General features: G+C 35.0%; 2 protein-coding genes across 3 annotated transcripts in view; one reads left to right on the forward strand and one right to left on the reverse strand.

The window, feature by feature from the left end:
• Positions 1-7,853, reverse strand: part of LOC113230653 (pleckstrin homology domain-containing family F member 2) — a 27,520-nt gene extending 19,667 nt beyond the window's left edge. For both annotated transcript variants that reach the window (XM_026464667.1, XM_026464666.1), the window contains exons 1-4: positions 7,823-7,853; positions 7,589-7,653; positions 4,247-4,448; positions 1,772-1,897 (exon numbers count right to left, since the gene is read on the reverse strand). In XM_026464667.1, coding sequence (XP_026320452.1) covers positions 1,772-1,897; positions 4,247-4,448; positions 7,589-7,653; positions 7,823-7,838 — 409 coding nt within the window. In that variant the 5' untranslated portion in view covers positions 7,839-7,853. The remainder of the gene's footprint in view (positions 1-1,771; positions 1,898-4,246; positions 4,449-7,588; positions 7,654-7,822) is intronic.
• A 962-nt stretch (positions 7,854-8,815) lies between these two features.
• Positions 8,816-11,293, forward strand: LOC113231030 (ribonuclease kappa-B-like). Its single transcript, XM_026465179.1, has 3 exons — positions 8,816-8,972; positions 9,040-9,159; positions 10,687-11,293. Exons 1-3 carry the CDS (start codon positions 8,898-8,900, stop codon positions 10,786-10,788), a joined length of 297 nt encoding a protein of 98 aa, XP_026320964.1. The 5' UTR covers positions 8,816-8,897; the 3' UTR covers positions 10,789-11,293.
• The last annotated feature ends 10,560 nt before the right edge of the window (positions 11,294-21,853 follow it).

Below are 21,853 nucleotides of genomic sequence, written 5' to 3' on the forward strand. Positions count from 1 at the left end.
TTCGAGAATTCCCGCAGCTATCGTCTCATATCTAGTTTGTACGTTACTCAATTGATATAAAATTCACTATGCTCTGACTTAATAAAATAAATAATAAATAACGCACACACTCAACATAGCCCCGCACTAGGGAAACCCTGTGTCGCGGGTGCCATGGACACACATATAGACAGCCACAAATTACACCCAAACTCACGAGAGAAATAAATGTAGGCCATACAAACATTTCTCCCGGCCCGGGAATCGAACCTGGGACCTCTGCGTGGCAGTCCGGCATGGTAACCGTTCGGCCACGGAGGCAGTTAGTGACTATATGAAGAAAAAGATGAAGGCAAGTGTGGATAAGGACGACCGCTAATATGCTGCTTTGACCAAACAAAAATAAAAATGGAGGCCTCGCAAAAGGAGGTTAAAGATAAAATTTTGCCAACAACAGCGTTTACTACGTGGATAAGAGTTCTTAAATTTACAATATACAAAATATAAAAACAATATCCCAACTATACTGATTACGCGATAATAATATAAGCATAACCCATACTTTAAAAACTGTTTGGTAACATACTTAAACTTATATATGTTTATACCACTAGTACCGTAACTATACACACACAACATATACATACATAACATAAAACATGACGAATTAAAAATTATAGTATATTAAAAAATAGCCGTTGCTAACAATAGTAGATTCTATTTCAGAATTTACCGAGAGATTAGAAACCCCGTAAGGCGCGAATTATGTTGTAATATATTTTGTTTGCGGCTTCAGACTGATACGTCCTACGTACACCTGAAATTGTTGTAGGCGGTAATCGTCAGATTCATAATTAGTTGCGCTATTCTGCAAAATTATGTAAGCGTGTATGTCTGTTCTTTGTAGTGGCGTGGTGTTCAATTTACATACGAACACGTCAGTCTCCCACCAGGGTTGGTTACCTTTACCCGCTACGCTCCTGGTATACTTTATTCGCTTCGTTCACTTGCGCCTGGTGGTAAGCGACACGCCTGTCCATAACAGATGCAGTGCCAATCAAAGCTTTACATCGCAAAAATCTGAGGCACTGCCACTGCGCCCTGGCCCTGGGACATAAGTTGAAATGTCCCAAATGCATGTAATTTCACCAGCAGCCCTACCCTTACTAACGGAACGCAGTAATGCTCACATTACTGCTTGGCGGTAGAAATAGGTAAGGTGGCAGTACTTCCATGGACAAACTCTTTCTCAAGGAGCTCTACTGCTATTACTATTATGCAATCGTACTCAATTTAAAGAATAATAATAGTAAATCTGATGCAACTAAAAGCACTGAATTTAATTTCTTTTTTAAATTTCTTTTCATGTTTGTGGTAAACAGTCAGCAAAATTTATTCTGCCTCCGTAGATTTCAAAAAAATAGGGTTATATGAAGTCCATAGAGACTCCAGAGAGCCGATGTGCCTTCTATAGGGCAATGGTGCTAACTTTCTGGAACATTCTACATCCTTCAACTCATCGACTGATTGCAGATGTTCAAAGGAAAATATTTAATAAAATTTCTGTCAAGTCTTTGCAGTGCTGTGGTTGCTCATAAAATGTATAAAACATACGTTTAGTACGGACACAGCTACGCTAGCTGTCGGGTGACATCCAGTCCTTAGGGTTCTGTAGGCACTTGAGGTTCGTTATATAAAGGATGCAAATAAACTTTTCTAATTGGCTTTGGCTTCTCGTTAAAAATGACCCATGATCCAAAAGGAAAGAAAATCAATGTTTTTTAATACTTACTCTTCCTGAGCAAGTCCTCTATGCACTTCTCTATATGAGCCATCCACTCTTCCTTTTCGGTGGCGGTGGCTGCGTACACAGCGAACGATTTTGACGCTGTGCGAATTAGCCAACCATTTCTGAATTCTGCAAATAAAATATATATGTATCATAATAATAATAAAATCAATAATTACTTAGTGTCAAACTAGGAAATTCCCTATATTATGAGTACTAGAGCAACGGAATTTATCCCGGAGCACTACCCACAACACAGAGACCAGGATCAATTTATAATAATAATAACGCACACAGTCACAGCCCTGCACTAGGGAAACCCTGTATCGCGGGAGCCGTGGACACATACATAGACAACCACAAATTACACCCAAACTCACGAGTGAAATAAATGTAGGTCATATAAATATTTCTCCCGGCTTGGGAATCGAACTCGGGACCTTTGCGTGGCAGTCCAGCATGGTCACCGTTCGACCACTGAGGCAGTTATAATTTATAAAAATTCTTTTATAAAAATGGTCCTCTTTCTTCTGATCTCGGGCTCACAGAGTTAGCCGCTGGGCCACCGAGATCGTCAACTATATAAGGTGTCCCACGGCTACGCCACATGGAGGGAAAATACCTTAATTACCGTAGATAGAATATTTTACTGAATAACAATGTAGCATGCTTTTGTCGCTGTATTAACTCATACACATTCCACTATAGGCACCAGTTAGTCTCGTTTAAGCAGTAGATATTATTGCAGGCTCAGTCATCAGTGGTTCACCAGATACCATAGTTGAGTGAATGAATCTAATACATTATTTCAAAAGCTCAAATGTACAAACCACTGATAACACATAGCTATAACAGCTTTAGTAGAGGCTATAAACCATAATTTTGATAGCAATGCATATGTAATTACCCAATGCAGCAACATTATCTTGATAATGTTAATGTGATTCATAAATACGGCTTTTCATTTCATTGACACGGGCCAAGCCAAGAAACCATATCTATGTGATTCATCACTACCATAGGCCGTGATAATGACTCATGTAATTTCATACACTGATTGTTTTAGGTAGTGTTTCAAAAAATATCTCGCTTGCTTCAATTTTAAATTCAATATTTACTGGCATTTAGAAATATGACAATACATAAAAATTTTATACTAAGTTTAGTACAATGAAATGAGAAATTATATTTGTGTCAAAAAAGACAGAAGATATTCGCACCCCTCATGCAAGAATGGCATAAGTGGTATGGCATAATGGAGCAATAAACATGTTTGACGTAATTCCACTTAAGCCATTCTTCCATGAGGGGTGCGAGTTACATGAGTAGTTGAAAATGAACAAACATTTTCGTTTATTTTGAAAGATGTATTACAATCTGTCTGCTGTCGTTTTATTTTTAACCCTCGAAGCAAAACGGGAGTTATAAGGTTGAAGCCTATGTTTGTGCGTCTATGGTACAGTAGCATTCAAATGGCTGCACCAATCTTAAAGTATTTTTTAAAGATCAGCTGTATTCTCAGCTAGTGTAGGAATCTCAATCAAAAATTAATATTTATTTCATTTCTATTTGTCTGACCGTATTGAAACTTAATATAGTACGGGAACCCGAATTGCCTGTGGTGACGACTTCCGTGGTTGAGTGGCTTGCACACTGGTTTTCATGATGCAGCCATCTCTGAGGTCCCGGTTTCGATCCCCGGCCGAGTCAATGTAGAAACTAAATTTTATTATTAACTCTAATATTTATTTATTTATTATTTTAATTTACCTTGTCGTGTTTCAGACCAATGGTTGGACATTTTAAACACGTTCGTCGTGATAGAGGCGTTAAGCAGCCGGAATGCCGGGTGACCTGTCGGCTAATCTAGGCTTTCATGGCGACATGTTGACTGTCCAAAATCGTCAACATGTTGGCTTATTAATGTGGAGTATCAGCTCATCAATTTTATTGCAAAACTCTTTTACACTCTTTAAAAACACTAATACTCGTCAACTATAGCTTTTAATACTAGACCACTGTCTATGTACTATTTAGGTAACAGTGTATTTTACTTTTTATAAATAAACAATAGTAAGAAGCACAGAAGTGTCTAGAATCACAATGAATGTGCTAGAAAATATAAGTAGAAAAGTCAGAAGCTAATACAGTATTTATAAATTACAAACTGTTCCTAAGCAGTGATAGTCCTGGGACCTAATTGTTTATCTTCACAGCATGACATTCAGAGTAAAATGTCAAATCTGACAAATTTCAAACCCACCTGCTCAATATCAACTACTGAAATTCCAGAATGACTTTTGAAAATGTTAGAGATTTTGTTGTTTAACATTAAGCTGATATTCAAGTTAAGACAGTTATGGGAACTATTAAGTTCCATGCAGAAACCCTGAGTTCAAGGAGCATGAAATGCAGGTACAAATTGAAACACATCTTCGAAAGTTTGTTTTTTTTTAAAGTGGCCAAAAAAATACTCACGTCCTTCATCCCTGAGAGACTCCAATTTAACTTCTTCAAGTGGAATAACGTGTTGTTTGTTATACTTTTTCTTATTCATCAAAATGTTGCCATAAACCAGGATGTCGTTGAACAGAAAGAACTGGCGTGCCTTGGGTTTCTTCCGGCACATCTTTGTTAGGACACCTTCCCCCACAAGAACCCTGCCTTGTTCTGCCAGAGGCTGAAAAATTGGGCATTTTATTAGTGCTGTGTTAGTGATCATGCACTTTGGATTACAAACAATAAAATATTTATTTTATTTTATTTAATGAACAAAGTTTCAACAGCATTTTCAAACTTATTTGACAAATGTGTTTAAGCAGTACAAAAGCCAATTACAGAAAGTCACTACTTATACAAAATGTGAAATAAGAAAATAAAAAACAGAAAAATAAAAAGGTTGTGATTAACTAATAATTTGTTTACTAAATGCAGCATGCTGATGAAATATTTCCGTATGTAAAAATCTTAGGTACTATTGTGATACATGCAAAAGTATAAGTTTAGACCAAGTTGGTAACATTTTTCTTCTGACGTTCTTTAAAAGGACACAATGCCAAAATACATTTTTCTAGTACTGTTTTAGTACTGTTCTCCCAATCACGGGCACACCAGCTCCAAGAATGTGTATTTTGAGCCATAACCCATATGATCACAGGTGCAGAGATGTGGAAACAAGCATATCAATGCTTGAAAGGCAAACATGGTAATAAGTAACACTTTTCAGTCACTTTTTGAGTCATATTGAGTTATATAATTATACCATTGGTATCAGAAACATTAGTTGATTCCAACAGCATTATAACTCAGTATGACCAAAAGTGTTGCTTAGCCCATTTTGCATTTGAAGCAACAATATGTATACAGGATTATTTGTAAAATAGTAACTACCTTGCAGATATATATTACTAACATCATAACCAATAATTTTTTTTCCGAGAAGCACAATACATTTACCAAAAGTTAATATTTAAGTTTTTATTTCAATCTGGCATTTTTTAGATCTGTGTTTGGTACTAAGGTAATAAGTTCAAACATGCAAGCATCCTCCTTGACGGCCCCCACCTGCACTCCTGCATTTAGACACAGTTATCACTGTTAGAGTGATCTATTTAAATATTTTTATTTGTATTCACTGGCCTAACTGTGCACAATATAGCTTTTAAAAAGAGTTTGAAGAATTACTAAAATTTGCGTTATTACACAATGCTTAGTTATCAGTTACTGATAACTGGAGGTATTTACTACAACCACAATTCTAGGATTGGTGGACTAAAGCACGTAAGTCAAAATCCAACATCATTCGTATAAATTAATGCATCTACTAGCTAAAGCACAATAGTCAAATTCATTTGTTACTTCATACATTTGTAACTTTATTCTAGAGGCATTTTTTTCAAATTTATCATTCTCTTCACATCTTTCAACACTATAAACAACACACAACAAAATATATAATTATATCGCACCGTTAATACTATAGTGTATTAACTCAAAAAGTGTATTTTCTCAGAATCTACGAAAAACTAATTACTCACTTCCCGTGAAAGATCTGTGTAAATTTTACATATTTAAAAAATAAAAGAGAAAAATCAATTTCATATTTTTGAATAAGGACTATTTTGGCCAGAACTAGCTCACATAAAATGTCTCTCATTTTGTGTTAAGTAGGTAACTAGATATCTCGGTTCATCCGAAGAACAGAGTCCGATGTGATTATATAGTGAAAAGAGAATAAGTACTTTACAAGAATAATTTCGTTATTCAAACTAAGGCCTATGTAAAAGTGTTTTGAGAATTTATATATCTTGTTTCGTTTTGGAAATATAAAATCGAACAATGGTCGATCTGACATCCACAGCGAACAAGAATGACAGAAATGTTTAGTATATTCCTGAGAACAAGTAGCCTTGCACATAGATCTTTGTTCTACGGATGAGTCGATCTTTTAGTTGTTTTTCACAATATTCTAATGATGGTTTTATTGAAGTGTAGAGAATCAAATTTTATGTTCAACAATGGTATAATCTTGAATATCACATATTTTAAGTAATAACGCTATTGTAATAGCAGTGTGATATATTTACTAATGAAGCACGTTTTTTACTTATGTGCTTCAGTCCGCCGACCCTAGAATTTTAGGTATTTAAAATGTATTGTATTTTTATTTTATTTATATAGTTAAATCAAATTTTTGGTCGATATGCTTCCATCGTTTTACATGATGATTCTGCCAATGTCAGTGTTGGAAAACTCAGTGCTATGTTGCGAGAAGTTGACAGTTTTTGAAAAGTTTTTGAGGTTATTAAGAGTACTATAATGAGACAAATTGATAATTATTGAAAGTTTTCTTCAAGTCTGAATTATTATTTGTTCAGTATTAAGTTGGAATAATGTGGTCAGTATAAAAAATATTTGTTTTTTATAAATTGCAATTACAATTACAATTGCACTGATTAAATTTTAAAAGTACAAAAATGACACAGACCATAGAGCACTAAAGCAGTTTTAAACAATTTTAAGGAGGTAAGGAACTCTGTAAATATAATGAAGTTTAATGGGACACTGCAATAAATTTGTTAACAATGTAAGTCCTTGAAGGTCTCAGTCAAAAAATTTGCTAGGCCTCTACAATTCTTGTTTCTTTCATATACTGTCGCTAAAGCAAAAAGGTAGGTAATGCCTAATGAATTATTACTATTATAGTGGTACCAATGTACTGGAATCCAAGTTCTTTTTTTATTAGGCTGGCTTCATTCAGAGCCTATGCATCACCTCATCACTGATACCACTTTAGCGAGTTATTAGGTGGCTATTATTTTTAATAATATCATAATAATACACCCCTCACAGCTCCGCAACGGGGAAACCCCATATTGCAGGTTCCATGAACACACACTTAACAACCATATATTACACCCAAACTCCTAACAAATATATTTAATGTAGGCCATACAAATATTTATCCCGGCCTAGACATCGAACCCAGGACCTCTGTGTAGCCACCACCACCACCACTTAACCAGGATGGTAACCTTAGTCTTTCAAATCGAAATATAGATATACTATCCAACCATTGGCCATTCTGACACAATGTAAGACACAACCTAGTTGTTGAACCAAAACAAAATTAAAATAAATATAAAATACACATTAGATTATGCTATATCGCAATGATTATTATATTCAGAATACATAACTACATATCTTTCAGACAGACGGCAGATAACGCAAGAGAACAGTTAAGCCAATATCAAACTTGCTATCAAACTTAGTTTCGAACTAAGCAACTATGTAAACATATGTGCGTAAACAACGTACCTGTCCGGAACTGCCGAAGCAGTTCTCCACCATAGCGATCCGCCGTGCATTGGCCTCACTATTGACTGAAAATTAAAACAATCACTTACAAAATTGCGGCATAAAAGTTGACGTCAAACGAAAGTCGAACAATGACGATTACTAAGTTGACAAACCACATTGCTTCAAAAACTTATACCACTGAAAATATATTATATTATGCAATGCACTACACAAATCAGAATAAACGCCTACCTAAACGATCCACCATTATCGAAATTTATTTTTTCGAAGATGAACGACGATTAAAAAAATGTGTCATTCATGCATGAATAATGATACCAACTACAAACAAACAAAATGTACTAAAAGTGCCAGAAACAAAAACCTATTCATTCTATTGCATTTACATATTTATTTGATCGGTGAAAAAAATAGCTTTATTAAAAAAACACCTTTCTTTTGCTATAGAAATTTAAGTATACAATGTGAGTAATCTATTAATTGATTTACATCGACCGGTGCCCCTGGTGCCAATACTGTTGACATGCTAGAGCTGCATGCAAAGCGCCGCCACTGGCTGTGTAAATATTTATTTTATGTTAATTTAGCGACAATGGGATAATTTGTCGCGCCAGTGACTTCTTACCTCTTAGCCACAGCCGATGTGTAGTGTATGCGACTTGACATGCCTACACACACAGGAAATGAAGCAAACATAACACGACGTAATAAAAGAGACCCAGGATCAACATAGTATATTCGCACTCATATTTAAGATTGCTGTTGAATTGCTTTAATGAAACTGGTCCCAAAAACCATACTGGTCGGAATGAAGACGAAACTTAAACTTGCTTTAAATAGAGCGGATATTAAAAGTATTTGTTATGTGCATACAGTATCAAACAGAGATGAGAAAAAAACCTTTATAAAGTTCAATGTATTATGTAGTTATTGCAGATTTTACTAAAACGAGAATTTTTATCTACAAATGGCAATGTTCAGAATAGTTCCGATCTACGACGTAATACTATGGAACTTATGTTTTTGACTTCGACTATTATACAAATGTAATATTGAAATAAATAACTTTATTTAATAAAGAGTATAAACGGATTTTTCATGAACAAAATTTTGGAGGTAGGTGTAGATAAAAAGCTTTAAAAGTTATATGAAAGTTATTTAAAAAACACTTCTGATGTGGAACGTAACGGTCATACTATAGACAAGGAAAGATCATGTGAGAGATCGTTTTTGACATCAGCTGACAGTTCGGAGTCGATATTTCGTGCAATTTTTGCTCTTGATTTTAGTAAATAAATCCAACAAAATGGTTTTTAAAGTGTGTGGCCCTAAATTGTCGTTGTGCGGGCTCGTCTTGAGTGTGTGGGGAATCATTCAACTGGTGAGTAAAACTTGAAAATTTGAATAGAAATATTCGTGGTCACTACACGGCTGTAAATTATTTTCAGACTTTGATGGGCGTGTTCTACTATATAAGAGCTTTAGCTTTGCTGGAAGACCTACCCCTGCCGGAAGAACACAAAGGTTTTGATCAGTTCATTACAGACGTAGAGGCGGGATATAATCAGGTGAGTCATGTATATATACCACACAAGAACACACTGTTGAGTGGTATATAATTATATAGTCTTTTCTATTAACTCTTAATAAAATCTACGAACTATTTTAAAAATATATAATATTATAAATCTGTTATATTAATGACCTTAAGGTGCTTAAGGTGTCATGGTTGCTTAGACTTTGAAGCATGTGAAATAGGCGCGGAAAAATTGCATGATAGTTAATCATTTATGTTTTAGAAATAACCTTTACTTTCTTACTGTTAAATAAGCTTATAATCCCCTGACACATTTTTACGGAACATTGAAGACAAAATTTAATTAACATTTCTTTGAAACATTCGAATGAAACCGATGTTTTTGTAGATAAATGTAGTAAAAATTTAGTACTACGGGCCTCATTGCTCACTACCAACATAGTCTGTTTTTTTATCAATTAAAAACTGAGTTCAATTCCTACTTTTAATGCCAAATAGCCCATTGTCTGTGTGGTTGAAAAAACCAAAAATTTAGATGTCTTGACATTTATGTCAAAATGTATGAATTTATTTTATTAATTTCCAGAGGTGTTAGGCTGTAATATTAAGGGGCACTGCATCAAAAGATAAGATACCATTAAAATGTTTGTGTGACAGGCAAGCCTAACTCTGTTTGATTTTAAAACACTAAATATATTTTATGCATTTCGTAAAGTTGTCTTTATTCTTATAGCATGTGCCTCATAAATATTGCGGTAATTTTACAAAATGCTTTCTGTATGATGTGACAGTGTAGGTACTTGGTACTTGGTGAAACGGGCTGGTGTCACTGTAGGTATGGTATGTGTTGTTCAGCTTATGTCATATTTATTGTGACATCCACTTAGAGTGAAATATTTTGTTCATAAGCAATCTGGACTCATTTACGAGTATATCAGGGTTTATTAAATGTTTGGTTTGTTCAACTTCAGTTATTTTACAATAATTATTTTCATGGCCTACTTATGAATTACCATATTATTTAGTTATGCTTAATACTAATTATATATGATCATATTTTTCCCTAACATGTTTAGGTTCTAATGACTTTATTTTATAAATAATAAATTGTAAAGAGTTTTGTCCCTATATAAAAACATTTTATTAAATTATTTTTCCTTGTTTAATGAACCTACTGAACCGGAATTTACAAATGACCTTTACCTAGTCATTTTAAGTTATAATTTCACCATACTGATGTACTGTGGTTGCAGATATTTCCAGGTCATATATGATTTAACTGCCTCCGTGGCCGAACGGTTACCATACCAGACTGCCATGCAGAGGTCCCCGGGTTCGATTCCCGGGACGGGAGAAATATTTGTATGGCCTACATTTATTTCTCTCGTGAGTTTGGGTGTAATTTGTGGTTGTCTATATGTGTGTCCATGGCACCCGCGACACGGTGCCATGTGCCTAGTGCGGGGCTATGTTAAGTGTGTGCATTATTATTATTTTTAATTTTACTGCAAATTTTTATGTTGTAAGATTATTTGACAATTTTTTGTTTGCTTTCCAGAATGCATATAACTGCTGGATTGCTGCTCTTCTTTACGTAATCACATTGCTGATCTCCGCTCACCAATTCTATTTGAATAACCGCTCCTCAGTTAGCATGTAAACTTGAAATGTTCATTCCAACAGCTTACCCTTTAAAATTGTTGCTAAATATCGGTATTGGGTATTCATTATTAGAGCTGTAATGACTTGTGTATAAAATGAAATAGAAAACAATGGAGTTGGAGATTAATTTATAATTATATTTATGGAGTTACAACAACTATCCATAATATAGATTTTGATCACATGCTCATAATGCAATACAAATTAAATGCAATAATGGGAGAAACCACTGAAATGTGTCTTATTGGTAAGGCAAAGACACAATATAACTGAAATACAGTTTATACAGTGGTTCAAGCTCTATTGCCAGATATTTTAATGTGACGTTGTTTTAAATGAACTATCTACTACACTCTTATAAAAACTACGAATACTTAGAAATACTACAATTAAAATAAGAGAAAATGTTATAAAGTAGGCATTTATTTTCCTTCACCTAAAATAGAGATTTTGTTAAGTCTTATTTAAAAATCTACCCAATATCATAAAAAATTGTAAAACTTAAATTGTGTGTCTATTAGGTTTATATGCACGAGTATTACTCCAATATATTAATGAAAAGTGTAAATAAAATACAAATATCTGTATAGATACATGGATATGTAGGTTATTGTAAAACTCTTAATTTCTGAATTAAAGATTAATTCATGTTAAAAATTGGTTTAAGTTATTGTATGTGACTTAATAACCAAAATAACCATATTTCGTAATAATTAACTTAAAATTACATTTCATATCTCTAATTTACAACTTATTCGTAACGCAGTTTCCCTGAGAACACTGAGTGAGAAAGTAGGGGTTGTTCTTGGTAAATAGATATTTATTCGCATCGTTTACAAGAATTATTTTAAAAAATATAATAGACAAAGCTGAAAGAGCTAAACATATCACTTTTATGGATTTTTTTTATCCCTGTATAGGTACTGAATCTGTACAATAAAGCGCAGTCCACACCGCGAACGAAGCTAGCTAACTTAGCTCACGTAGTTGCATGCAACCAATTATGCTAGCTAAGCTAGCTTAGCTCGCGTAGTTGCATGCAAAGCTAAGCTAAGAAAGAAAATACGTAGTAAGTAGTGACCATGGTTACGTATGTGGGTGAAGGGCGACATATTTTACATAGCTAGCGGGATCGTTATTTAGTTAGCGTGGTTAGCTTAGTTCGCGGTATGGACCGAAGTATGAATAGATGCCCCGGCTACGTGAGCTAAGCTATTATAATAGCTTAGCTTCGTTCGCAGTGTGGGCTTGACGTTTTGACTTTTAAAGTGAGTATCAATTTAATAGTGAATCCTACTATAATTTGGTGTTTATAGTCATATCTTCAAGTACAACTATATCTACAAACACCCCCGTAACGTAATGTCACGATGCGAATATCCGAATGAATATCAGCATTGATTATGAAATTAAAATATCCGCATATTTTAATTTATGCGGATGTTGATATTCGCGACAACCCTAGTGCACACAATGATGCCTTCTGATTGTCTGTGACACAATGTCTCGAGCTTTGGAAAGGTCATAGAATATCAACCATAGCTCCCTTAGAGGATGGAAAAAAATTAGTCTAAGATAGCTCCACTCGATCGTCTTCCCATCGTCAAATACATTTTACGTCAATTTTATGCCAGTATCCGTTGTTCAGCGACACCGAGTGCAACTAAATGACGATGATGAAAAATGTTGCTGAAAAATGAACACATTGATGATTAAGAAAACTTATGAAATATGATTATAATTGCAAATGTAGTGCACTATGACCGTAATACCGACCGGTTTACCGTATCCTTAACCCGTTAAACATATATATATATATCCTTGTGTGTTTCATATTTTGCTCGAGATTAATAAGTTAATACTGCCTAATATGATCACCAATACAAACAATGCCTATTGGTCATATCAGTATGACATGCTAGCATGACCACCAATAAATGGCCGTTCATGGACAGTTATTTAAAAAGTACCGCACATGAGAATATCACAACTTTGTGCAGTTGATTCAATATAAATGTTCAATGTAAATCATTGTTGTCGTTACGTTGGTGATACTTCTCTATGGAAAAGCAGTAGGCGACAACTACACAGAAATACATTTGGAAATAAGCACGTAGTCGCTCTATGGTCAACGCCGTTACTATTGATGAACTCGTGATATTGAGTGGGACGTATTAAGGTTTAAAACTAAGTGGATTGTTTTCTACTTCTTGTTGCGTATTAGTGCCTTTTTTAGGATTTCGGTATGTAAAAATATTATATAAAAATGATAGAGAATATTCTGTTTTTCTTGTTAAAATATGAAAAAATCCACTTGCCACACTAAAATTGGCATTTGCCAGTTTTCATTTAGGTATTTTTTCTGAAAGTTTTTTTTTTCATTTGGAGTAAATATGTGAAAATAATATGTACTTCTTCTATCGATGACATTTCAATATGACATTATCATTGATTACTATTAATGAGATATATAAATGATCGCCATAATTTTTATAATATTCTTATAAAACTAATACTGGCACAAGCCTAGTAAAGGATATAATAATATTTTAATTTATTATTTTAGCTTTTTAAATCGGTTAATCATGAATTTATTTATGAACTGTGGTGTGTGTTGTATGTGCTTAAGCGTTTGGGCCATACTACAGTTGGTAGGTAATTTGGTACCTCTTTAAAGAGTGGCTTCATATTGGTGACTTCTGTCGATATAAGAAATGGCGGAATATGCGTGGAGTTCAACCCACAGTTTTTGTAACACAGGGGGTCAACCTAAGTTGGAACGTGTTCTATAACATATGAGAAACCTTTAGGCTGTCTAGGTATTTCAGGGAAGAACGCGTAACGCTTAAATAAGTGACTACCGGTTGGCTGCGGTATTCCGGAAAAAAGTTAATACGAAAGTTATTACTTTCCTGACTCACTATTTCGTCGACTGCGTACAAGTGTTCGATACTTAGCTTGCCTACCACGGTGTGCTATGGAGATGATTAATAGAATCACTTGCAATGTGTTTAATACTAAGCACCAGGAAGGAAAGACCCAGATTGCTGCGCCCCCTGACAAAGTACAAAAAAACAAAAATTCAGGAATTATCAATCTGATGACAATCCCTTTCATTGCAACAGTATTTATAGGTACAAATATCAAGTCATTTGCATATTTTCAGAGTTTAATGGGAGTTTTCTACAAAATAGAAAGTGTTGCACTAATTGAAGACGTGCACGCGCTTAAGGATCAATACAATGATTATGAAGAGTTCATGAAGAAAACAAAGGAAAACTACAATACGGTTATATAAATAGGTTTAAACCATAGATATGATAGCTTTTTTTTCTATATCTATGGTTTAAACTATGCAAGAAATCCTACATCATGATTATTTAGGTTTTCACTATACGAGTGCTATCGGACCGAGTGCGCTCCTACGAGTTAGATCGTAAGGGGTCCACTCGGTTTTTGGTTCAGGTACACCTTACGAATTCATCAGCGTTCAAGTAGAATGCTACTTTAACGCTGATGAACTGAAGGAGGAGATACATGTATATCCTTGCACAGTCAAGATGATGACGATTGATCAGCTGTTGCGAGGTATATAAGTTGTAGCACATAATATGTCAATGTCTGAAGTACACGATCATGGTAGGGAAAAAACAACGCAAGAGAAAAATTGGGGCCAGCATGCTGATATTGATTCAAATTGGAATCGAACCGATCGGGTAGCCCATCCGAATATCGAAATCAGATGGGTTTCCAAGCGAGAAGATGAACGTGCAGCTTGATTTTGATTGCCTCTCCCGATCGGAAACTGCGTCTCTTCCGAGTCGAGGCGTATAATATTGCGGATGGGCTACCCAATCGTATTACCCAATAATTCCTACTACATCTTTCTAATTTGTGAGTTAAATCGCCTATTGTTCCGATATGAAATGTCAAAAGTTTTGGATCGGCCAGTAGTGAATCTCAATTATGCACCTCGAATCGGAAGAGACGCAGTTTCCGATCGGGAGAGGCAATCAATATCAAGCTGTATTTGGGTTTCCGAGCGAGAAGATGAACCTGACCCTGTACTCTTGTTCTCCGTCCAACATCCGTCCGAAAAAATTATTGCCAAGTAAGTAATCGACCAAATTAAATGACGCATGATGCAAAGGAAGGTTCATACTTGACATTATCTTTTAATTTGGTCGAGTATTACCAATTTGACGGTAGGTAATTGTTTCGGACGGATGTTGGACGGACAACGCGAGTAGACCTGGTTCCTACTATATCTTTGTAATTTGTGACTTAAATCAACTATTGTTCCGATTTGAAATGTCAACAGTTGCCGATCGGTTGTGAATCGTATAATTTTGCGCCTCGACTCGGAAAAGACGCTGTTTCCGATCGGGAGAGGCAATCAAAATCAAGCTGTTGGACCTGAACTTTTAAGGTCCCACCGCGGGCTTGCTTGCACAGGTTATAACACCATATCTTCCCGCATAATCAAGAGGTTGATATAGAGGGGCACTATAATCAAAAGTTAAGTTAAAAGATATGGGCCTGGTCTTTTATCCGTGACATGGCCATAAAGTTCTTGCCAATGAAATGAACTTTATGATGAGCACCATATGAGTAGAATTTTCGTAAGGAATGGAGGAAATATAGTTTTAGCAACCACTAGCGACTTTAAGTGCGGTAATACACGTCCGATTTCGTGTCTGATGGTCGGATCTGACTATTGGAACAGATTCACTCAATACACGTCCGATAGGCGTCCGATTCTTACGTCAAACTTTTTCTGAACTAACAGCAGTGTTGCCAATTTATGGAGAATTCCCCAAATACAGGGAATTTCAACTCAACAACTCGTTTGGGGATTATGTTTGGATTACGCTATGTGGGGGAAAATGCCCTCGCATTCTAGAATTTTATCATATTTTTGTTACATTGACGATCATTGATAAAAGCATTGTTTATTTATTTGTTAATGAAGTATATTGATATTTTTTTCAACAAAATGGGGAAAATGCCCTTCCCCACACAGCGTAATCCAAACAAAATCCCCAAACGAGTGCTCCAGTGGTTGTGTTGAAATTCCCTACATTTGGGGAATTCCCCTTAAATTGGCAACACTGCAGTTAGTTCAGAAAAAGTCTGATGAAAGGATCGGACACATCAGACGTGTATTAAGTGAATCCGATCCGATAGTCGGGTCTAACCATCAGACACGAAATCGGACGTGTATTCGCGCTTAAGCCTTCAGTCTAGCGACATTTGCTTTAGTCTAGTTGGCAATACTGGTAGCGTCCTCTAGTCATTCGAGTGAATTCGATACGAGCGTACTCGTATAGTGAAACTCCGGCGTTTACTTAATTCTATAAAAGATTGATATAAAGAGCGTGCTGCATCAATGGCGGTGGCATTCGAAAAAAAAAGCAAACGGTTATTGACTTAGATTATCTGACACTGGAGGCGCCATCTACAGGATAAAGTAAAGTAATATAAAAATATAACTATGTTAAAGTACAAGTATAAAAATACCACCACACATTTAAAAATACTTTTGAATCGATTTTTTTCCATTTCCGCTATCGTATTCACCGTGTTATATTATAAGTACTCCACGAAATATGCCGTTTTTGTTCCAGCGTAGGTACAGGTACCTACAAACTTGAGAGAAAATCTGTTACATTCAGTCTAGCCAAAGATGGAGCTACATTGTAAAGCTTTCTAAAATTGAATTACCAAGTTTTATTGTAATCGGTTACCGGAAAGTGCGCAAACCCGGATTCATCCCTTATTTCGCCACTATACGAGACTTGATACAGGACATAATAAAAATCGGTTTATCACTACTCAAAGTATATATAGAGAGAAAAACGCATTGAATTGGAGAATAGTGAAATCAACCATTAAAATAATTGCTCCTTTAGGGTATTATGTTAGGTCTTCTGCATGGCGAATTAATAAGACAATGATATTCCACGTGGAAACCGTATAATTTTGACTCCAATTAATTACCATTTTGATTATACAAGTTATGCGGACGGCGCGGCGGTGAGGGAACGACTGGTAGCGCGCCGGGCGCGTACCAATACTGAACATGACAATGATTACAATGCTAAATGTGTCCCTACAATATTCCTCCCCTACAACATTTTCGGAAATAAAATTCACACAAAACATTTAAATTACAAAACAGAACCAATGTACATTAACAACAAACTGCATCACAAATTTAAGTAAGCAAATACCGATGACAATTAATGTTCCTAGACACTCAAATTACATTCCATTTACAAAGTACAAACTTATCGTTAGACGGTAACATGATTCGTTCACTCGCAAGTTGCTATGCTTATGCTATGCTTCGATATGCAATCGTGCAAGATAATTTCTGAGAACTGTAGCTGTCTGTACACATGTTGCGAAGTTGATGGTAATGATTTTGTCGCCTCTTCATCAGCCCAGTAACGTAAAGTATAAGTGCTTGTATCCTCCCCAGAGAACTTTTTGGAGTAGGTGCTGCCATTCATCTCCAGCTTCTTGTCGAGAGTCACGTTACTTTCTCTTGACTATAGTTCATAGTCTGCGTCAAACTTCCTTCTCCTTATAGCAGTGCTCCATCCAAAGCAAGAAGGTGAATCCTCGAAACATCGTGCCTTCGCAAACCATGTCCATATGCACCGATGTGCGTTAAAGTGGTACCACCCCTATTGCATTCCGTCTGCCGTCGACCATCGGTTGCACAATTTCTTCACGCGGTGGACTCTTTTGTATCTTCTGGGCTGTACTTACAGGAAACTATGCTCGCCGAATTTTTTACTACTTTACATTAAATTTATATCACTGATTTTTTCCGAAATTGCCTTAAAAATCTTTTTAATCGCGTAATTCCGAATTCCCGAAATTTTATTATGAAGGTTGTGTAGTTCAAATGACCAACGAGGTCACCAGTTTATGGTCTTTTGCATGGCAAACTAATAACACAATGATATTCCACGTGGAAACCGTATAATTTTGACTCCAATTAATTACATTTTTGATTATGCAAGTTATGCGGACGGCGGTGAGGGAACGACTGGTAGCGCGCGACGCGCGTACCAATACTAAACTTGAAAATGATTACAATGCTAAATTTTATTACACTCCTAATAAAATTTAGGCGCTATTTATAAAAATGAATCTTCATGCGTGAACAGCCACCCTTAGAGGTGGATAATTTTCTTCAAAATGAAATGGGACGACTATAGAGGAACCCTCTTTCCATCAAAAAAATAATCATGAAAATCTGTTCACAAATACCTGAGTTATGGCGTAACATACATACAAAAAAAAAATACAACCGAATTGAGAACCTCCTCCTTTTTTTTAACCGACTTCAAAAAAGGAGGAGGTTCTCAATTCGACTGTATGTTCTTTTTTTTTTTTTTTTTTTGTATGTATGTTACGCGATAACTCCGGTATTTGTGAACCGTTTTTCATTATTCTTTTTTTGTTGGAAAGGGGGCACTTCCATAGTGGTCCCATTTTATTTTGAAGGAAATCATCCACCTCTAAGGGTGGCTGTTCACGCATGAAGATTCATTTTTATAAATAGCGCCTAACTTTAATTTAGGAGCAATTACTTTTAGCAATTATTTAGTTGACTTTGCTGTTTATCCAACTCAAGGCGTTTTTCCCTCGATATACTTTAAGTAGTGTCGTAGTGATACCTATTTTTATTATCTTCAGTATCAAGTCCTGTATAGTGCCGAACTAGGGGATATTTCAATGAAACTTAGCAAATAGATGTAATTCCACGTACTTTTGAGGTCGGTTTTTTTAGTACTCTGTACTGAGATTATTGAAGTTGAAGTCGAAGAATATGTACCCTACCCTAATAAATAACACATTGCCCATTGAAATCGCCCAAAGCATTTTTTTGTGAATTTGAAATGTTTTTACTCAATTTATTATTATTATTTATACGAAGCAGGTCTTTCCATATGTGAATGCTTCATTTATACATTTTCCATATTATTATGTTACAAAATGATACTACCTAACATATACGCAAATTACTTGATCAATATTTTAATTTTTATTATATAATCATGGTCACTAATTGTCGATAAAGTTCAATCTCTGGCAAATCCTTTGGAATCGCTATACGGATATGATATGAATGCGTGTTTATTTGTGTAATTGTAAAAGTAAGCTATATAATGTTGTGAAATTTTGCTTGTATGAAACCATAGTGACAACTCGATATTGCTTTTAAGTGCACCTGTTTGCTTGTAGTTGTACGCAAAAAAATGGCAGAAAGTTTTGTTTGAGAAATAATACGTATACCGTCTCCAATGTCGTATGCTCTAAGGTTGTTGGCTAACAAAATTAGTTTGTTATTTTTCATTCGGTGTTCTCAGCCTAATTACCGTAGCCATTTCGGTGTCCTCAGCCCAGTTACCGTAGCCCTCAGAATAATAACGCATTGTTTTTCTTGCTTAATATACCCAATAACATTGAAATATGAACAACTTTAAGCTCAACTATCAATTAGTAGTAGTAATTAATTAATTAGGTATTAGAATAGACAAAGTAGTATTCGAGTTACTAAGACACGATTTTTTTATGGAAACGGTAATTAGATCTAATTAGCGTAGCCGTGGATATGGTAATTAGAAAGTTCAAACATTAAAAAAAACCGACTATTTCTGTCACAGTTGAATTACTATTTGTCTATTGTGCTATATTTGATTTATTTCTACGATACAATTGACATTCAAGGCTTTTTTAAATAAATTTAAATTATGTTTCTTAATGCTTATTTGGTTAGTGGTAATGATTAAAAATTAATCCAATTCTTTCTTATAATCACGGCTGTTACAAGTACTGTGTAATAATTTACATTTTAATTATTTCTGCCGATGAAAAATTTTAAAAGTTAAAAATAATATTATATCGTTGTAATTCATTACAAAAAGTGAAGAAAATTAAAATCAAAGTTATATGTTGTGAGTTGGCTTTCATAATTTTTGTTTTTATGTTTTCTTAGAAATATTTGAACTTTCTAATTACGGTATCCATGGCTACGGTAATTAGATCTAATTAGCCTTAAAATATTTGTTTCTTAATAACTCGAAAAGTGCTTAGTCTATTCTAATGACTTTTAAACATATTTAAGTTTAAAGTTATTCATATTTCAATGTTATTGGCCATATCAAGCGAGAAAAAACAATGTCTACATCTATATGTACCCATTGTTTTATACACGCATACTCTGCAGTTGATTCCTCTTTACTGAATGTTATGGTTAGATACTTGGTTTACCGTGCGCAATAAGTCTAATATTATGGCAACCACTTTTTTCCAGACTGCCATAAACTGCTGGATCTGTGCAGTAGCTTATTGTATAACATTATTGCTGTCTATCGTATGCATTAGGATGGGGAAACAGAAGGCATCCTTTGCAGTGAAGCGACTTGAAGATGATGAATATGTTTGTGACCCAAAGTCAATCGCAGTGCCGAAACAAGTTATGGAAAAAAAGATAACGGAAGAAAAGCCGGAAAAAAGGAAAAAGAAATTACAACAATTATCGTCATCGACGCTGTCACCCCAATTAAAGGCTAAACACAAATTTCAATTTCCCTTCAAAAGAAATCAGATATCTAGGCGCAAAGACAAAAAACAACCACTTGAATTCTGAGCGATTTGGAATGCTTTTTGACTATACAATGTTGATGTAAGAAAACTTATGTCGTAAATAGACCCGCAGGCAGCAGGGACAATGGCTTTATTTCAGAATTTATTATTTTATAACCGAAATTAAAGCCATTTGAAAAATGTATATCGTATAGGTACAGAGTCAAGAGCACGTCAACTTTGCCGCTTGCGATAAAAAAGTACAAAGTGTCAAGTTTCATGTGCTCTTGACTGTACTATACGTGTTCGATTTAGTTCAGTTGATATTTAAAAAATCATTGCAATTGGTACCTATATAGGTTATGAAGTACCTATTGAATACAGCGGTTTTCTTATATAATTTCGAGGTAAGTTTGTGTTTTTTTACTGTCGTGAAAAATTTTAAGAATCGTGTTTTCACACTGTTTACTAAACAGTGTTATCCTCAATTTTACTAGGTACCTATATATTTTTTCGAAAGTAATTCAACACTTTCACTGTTATGTGGAATCAACCAAAGCCATTTGAGGTTGTATTGACTCTTTGGGAGATAATATTTAATAATTTATAATTATTTTGCACGGGCCTTTCCTATGCCTGAATGGTACCAGACAGAAATTGCATATGCAATTTTTCTTTATATAGTTTATATTTAGATATATTTTTAGGCTTTTAGCTCTGCTCATTGATTATCTTACTCTTATTTTATCTTTCAAATCCATGTTCTCCAATTACCGTAGCCTGTCTGAATGTTACCCTTGTCTGCAAACTTGGTAGGAACTTCTAATTATAGTCCGGAATGGTTTCATTCAAAATCCTAGGCAGCGAAATACTTCTTGTTGGAATCATATTGAAATCACCATGGCCATCATTTCAAAATTTTTCATCAAATTACCCGAGTGTTCGGCCCGAAAGTATTAATGGCCTTACCTATGAAATTGCCAATCGTAAATACTGTGAAGTTTGAAGTCATTTTACTTAGAGTTCAAATTTAAATTATAGTTATAATATAGCTATGATATTTCTTTTAAAAAACCAGTTATTCATTTGTTTTTCTGCCGTTTGATTTTTTTTTAATTTAACTGTTTCTGTGATCACGGAAATATCGAAATTGCGTGTTTTTTTCGAATACAAGTTCTGTTGTGGCACCAACGCAACACAGGCGGCACGCAATGTCAACGATATGTATGGACCAGGTAGCGCAAGAATGCGCACAGCGCATTTTTAGTTTGATCGCGTCCGTTCTGGAAATTTTGATCTCAACATTGAGCAACGTGGCTAACTGGAGACGAAAGTTGATAACGATATTGATTAATTTGCGTCAAACTGGAATGACAAAAATGCTAAAAAAGTGTGTGCCGTATGAACTCATTGAACAACAACAACATGATCCCGTCGAAGCTTGCCTTAACTTGACG

Source organism: Hyposmocoma kahamanoa, unplaced genomic scaffold (assembly GCF_003589595.1).
Source record: "Hyposmocoma kahamanoa isolate Upper Pololo Valley unplaced genomic scaffold, ASM358959v1 64, whole genome shotgun sequence".
NCBI classification, from domain to species: domain Eukaryota; kingdom Metazoa; phylum Arthropoda; class Insecta; order Lepidoptera; family Cosmopterigidae; genus Hyposmocoma; species Hyposmocoma kahamanoa.

Excerpts from the sequence above, each read along its gene's own strand:
- LOC113231030 (XM_026465179.1), top strand. The coding sequence starts at position 8,898 with ATGGTTTTTAAAGTGTGTGGCCCTAAATTGTCGTTGTGCGGGCTCGTC. Across the intron at positions 8,973-9,039 it reads TGTGGGGAATCATTCAACTG|ACTTTGATGGGCGTGTTCTA; the intron begins GTGAGTAAAACT and ends AATTATTTTCAG. Across the intron at positions 9,160-10,686 it reads TAGAGGCGGGATATAATCAG|AATGCATATAACTGCTGGAT; the intron begins GTGAGTCATGTA and ends TTTGCTTTCCAG.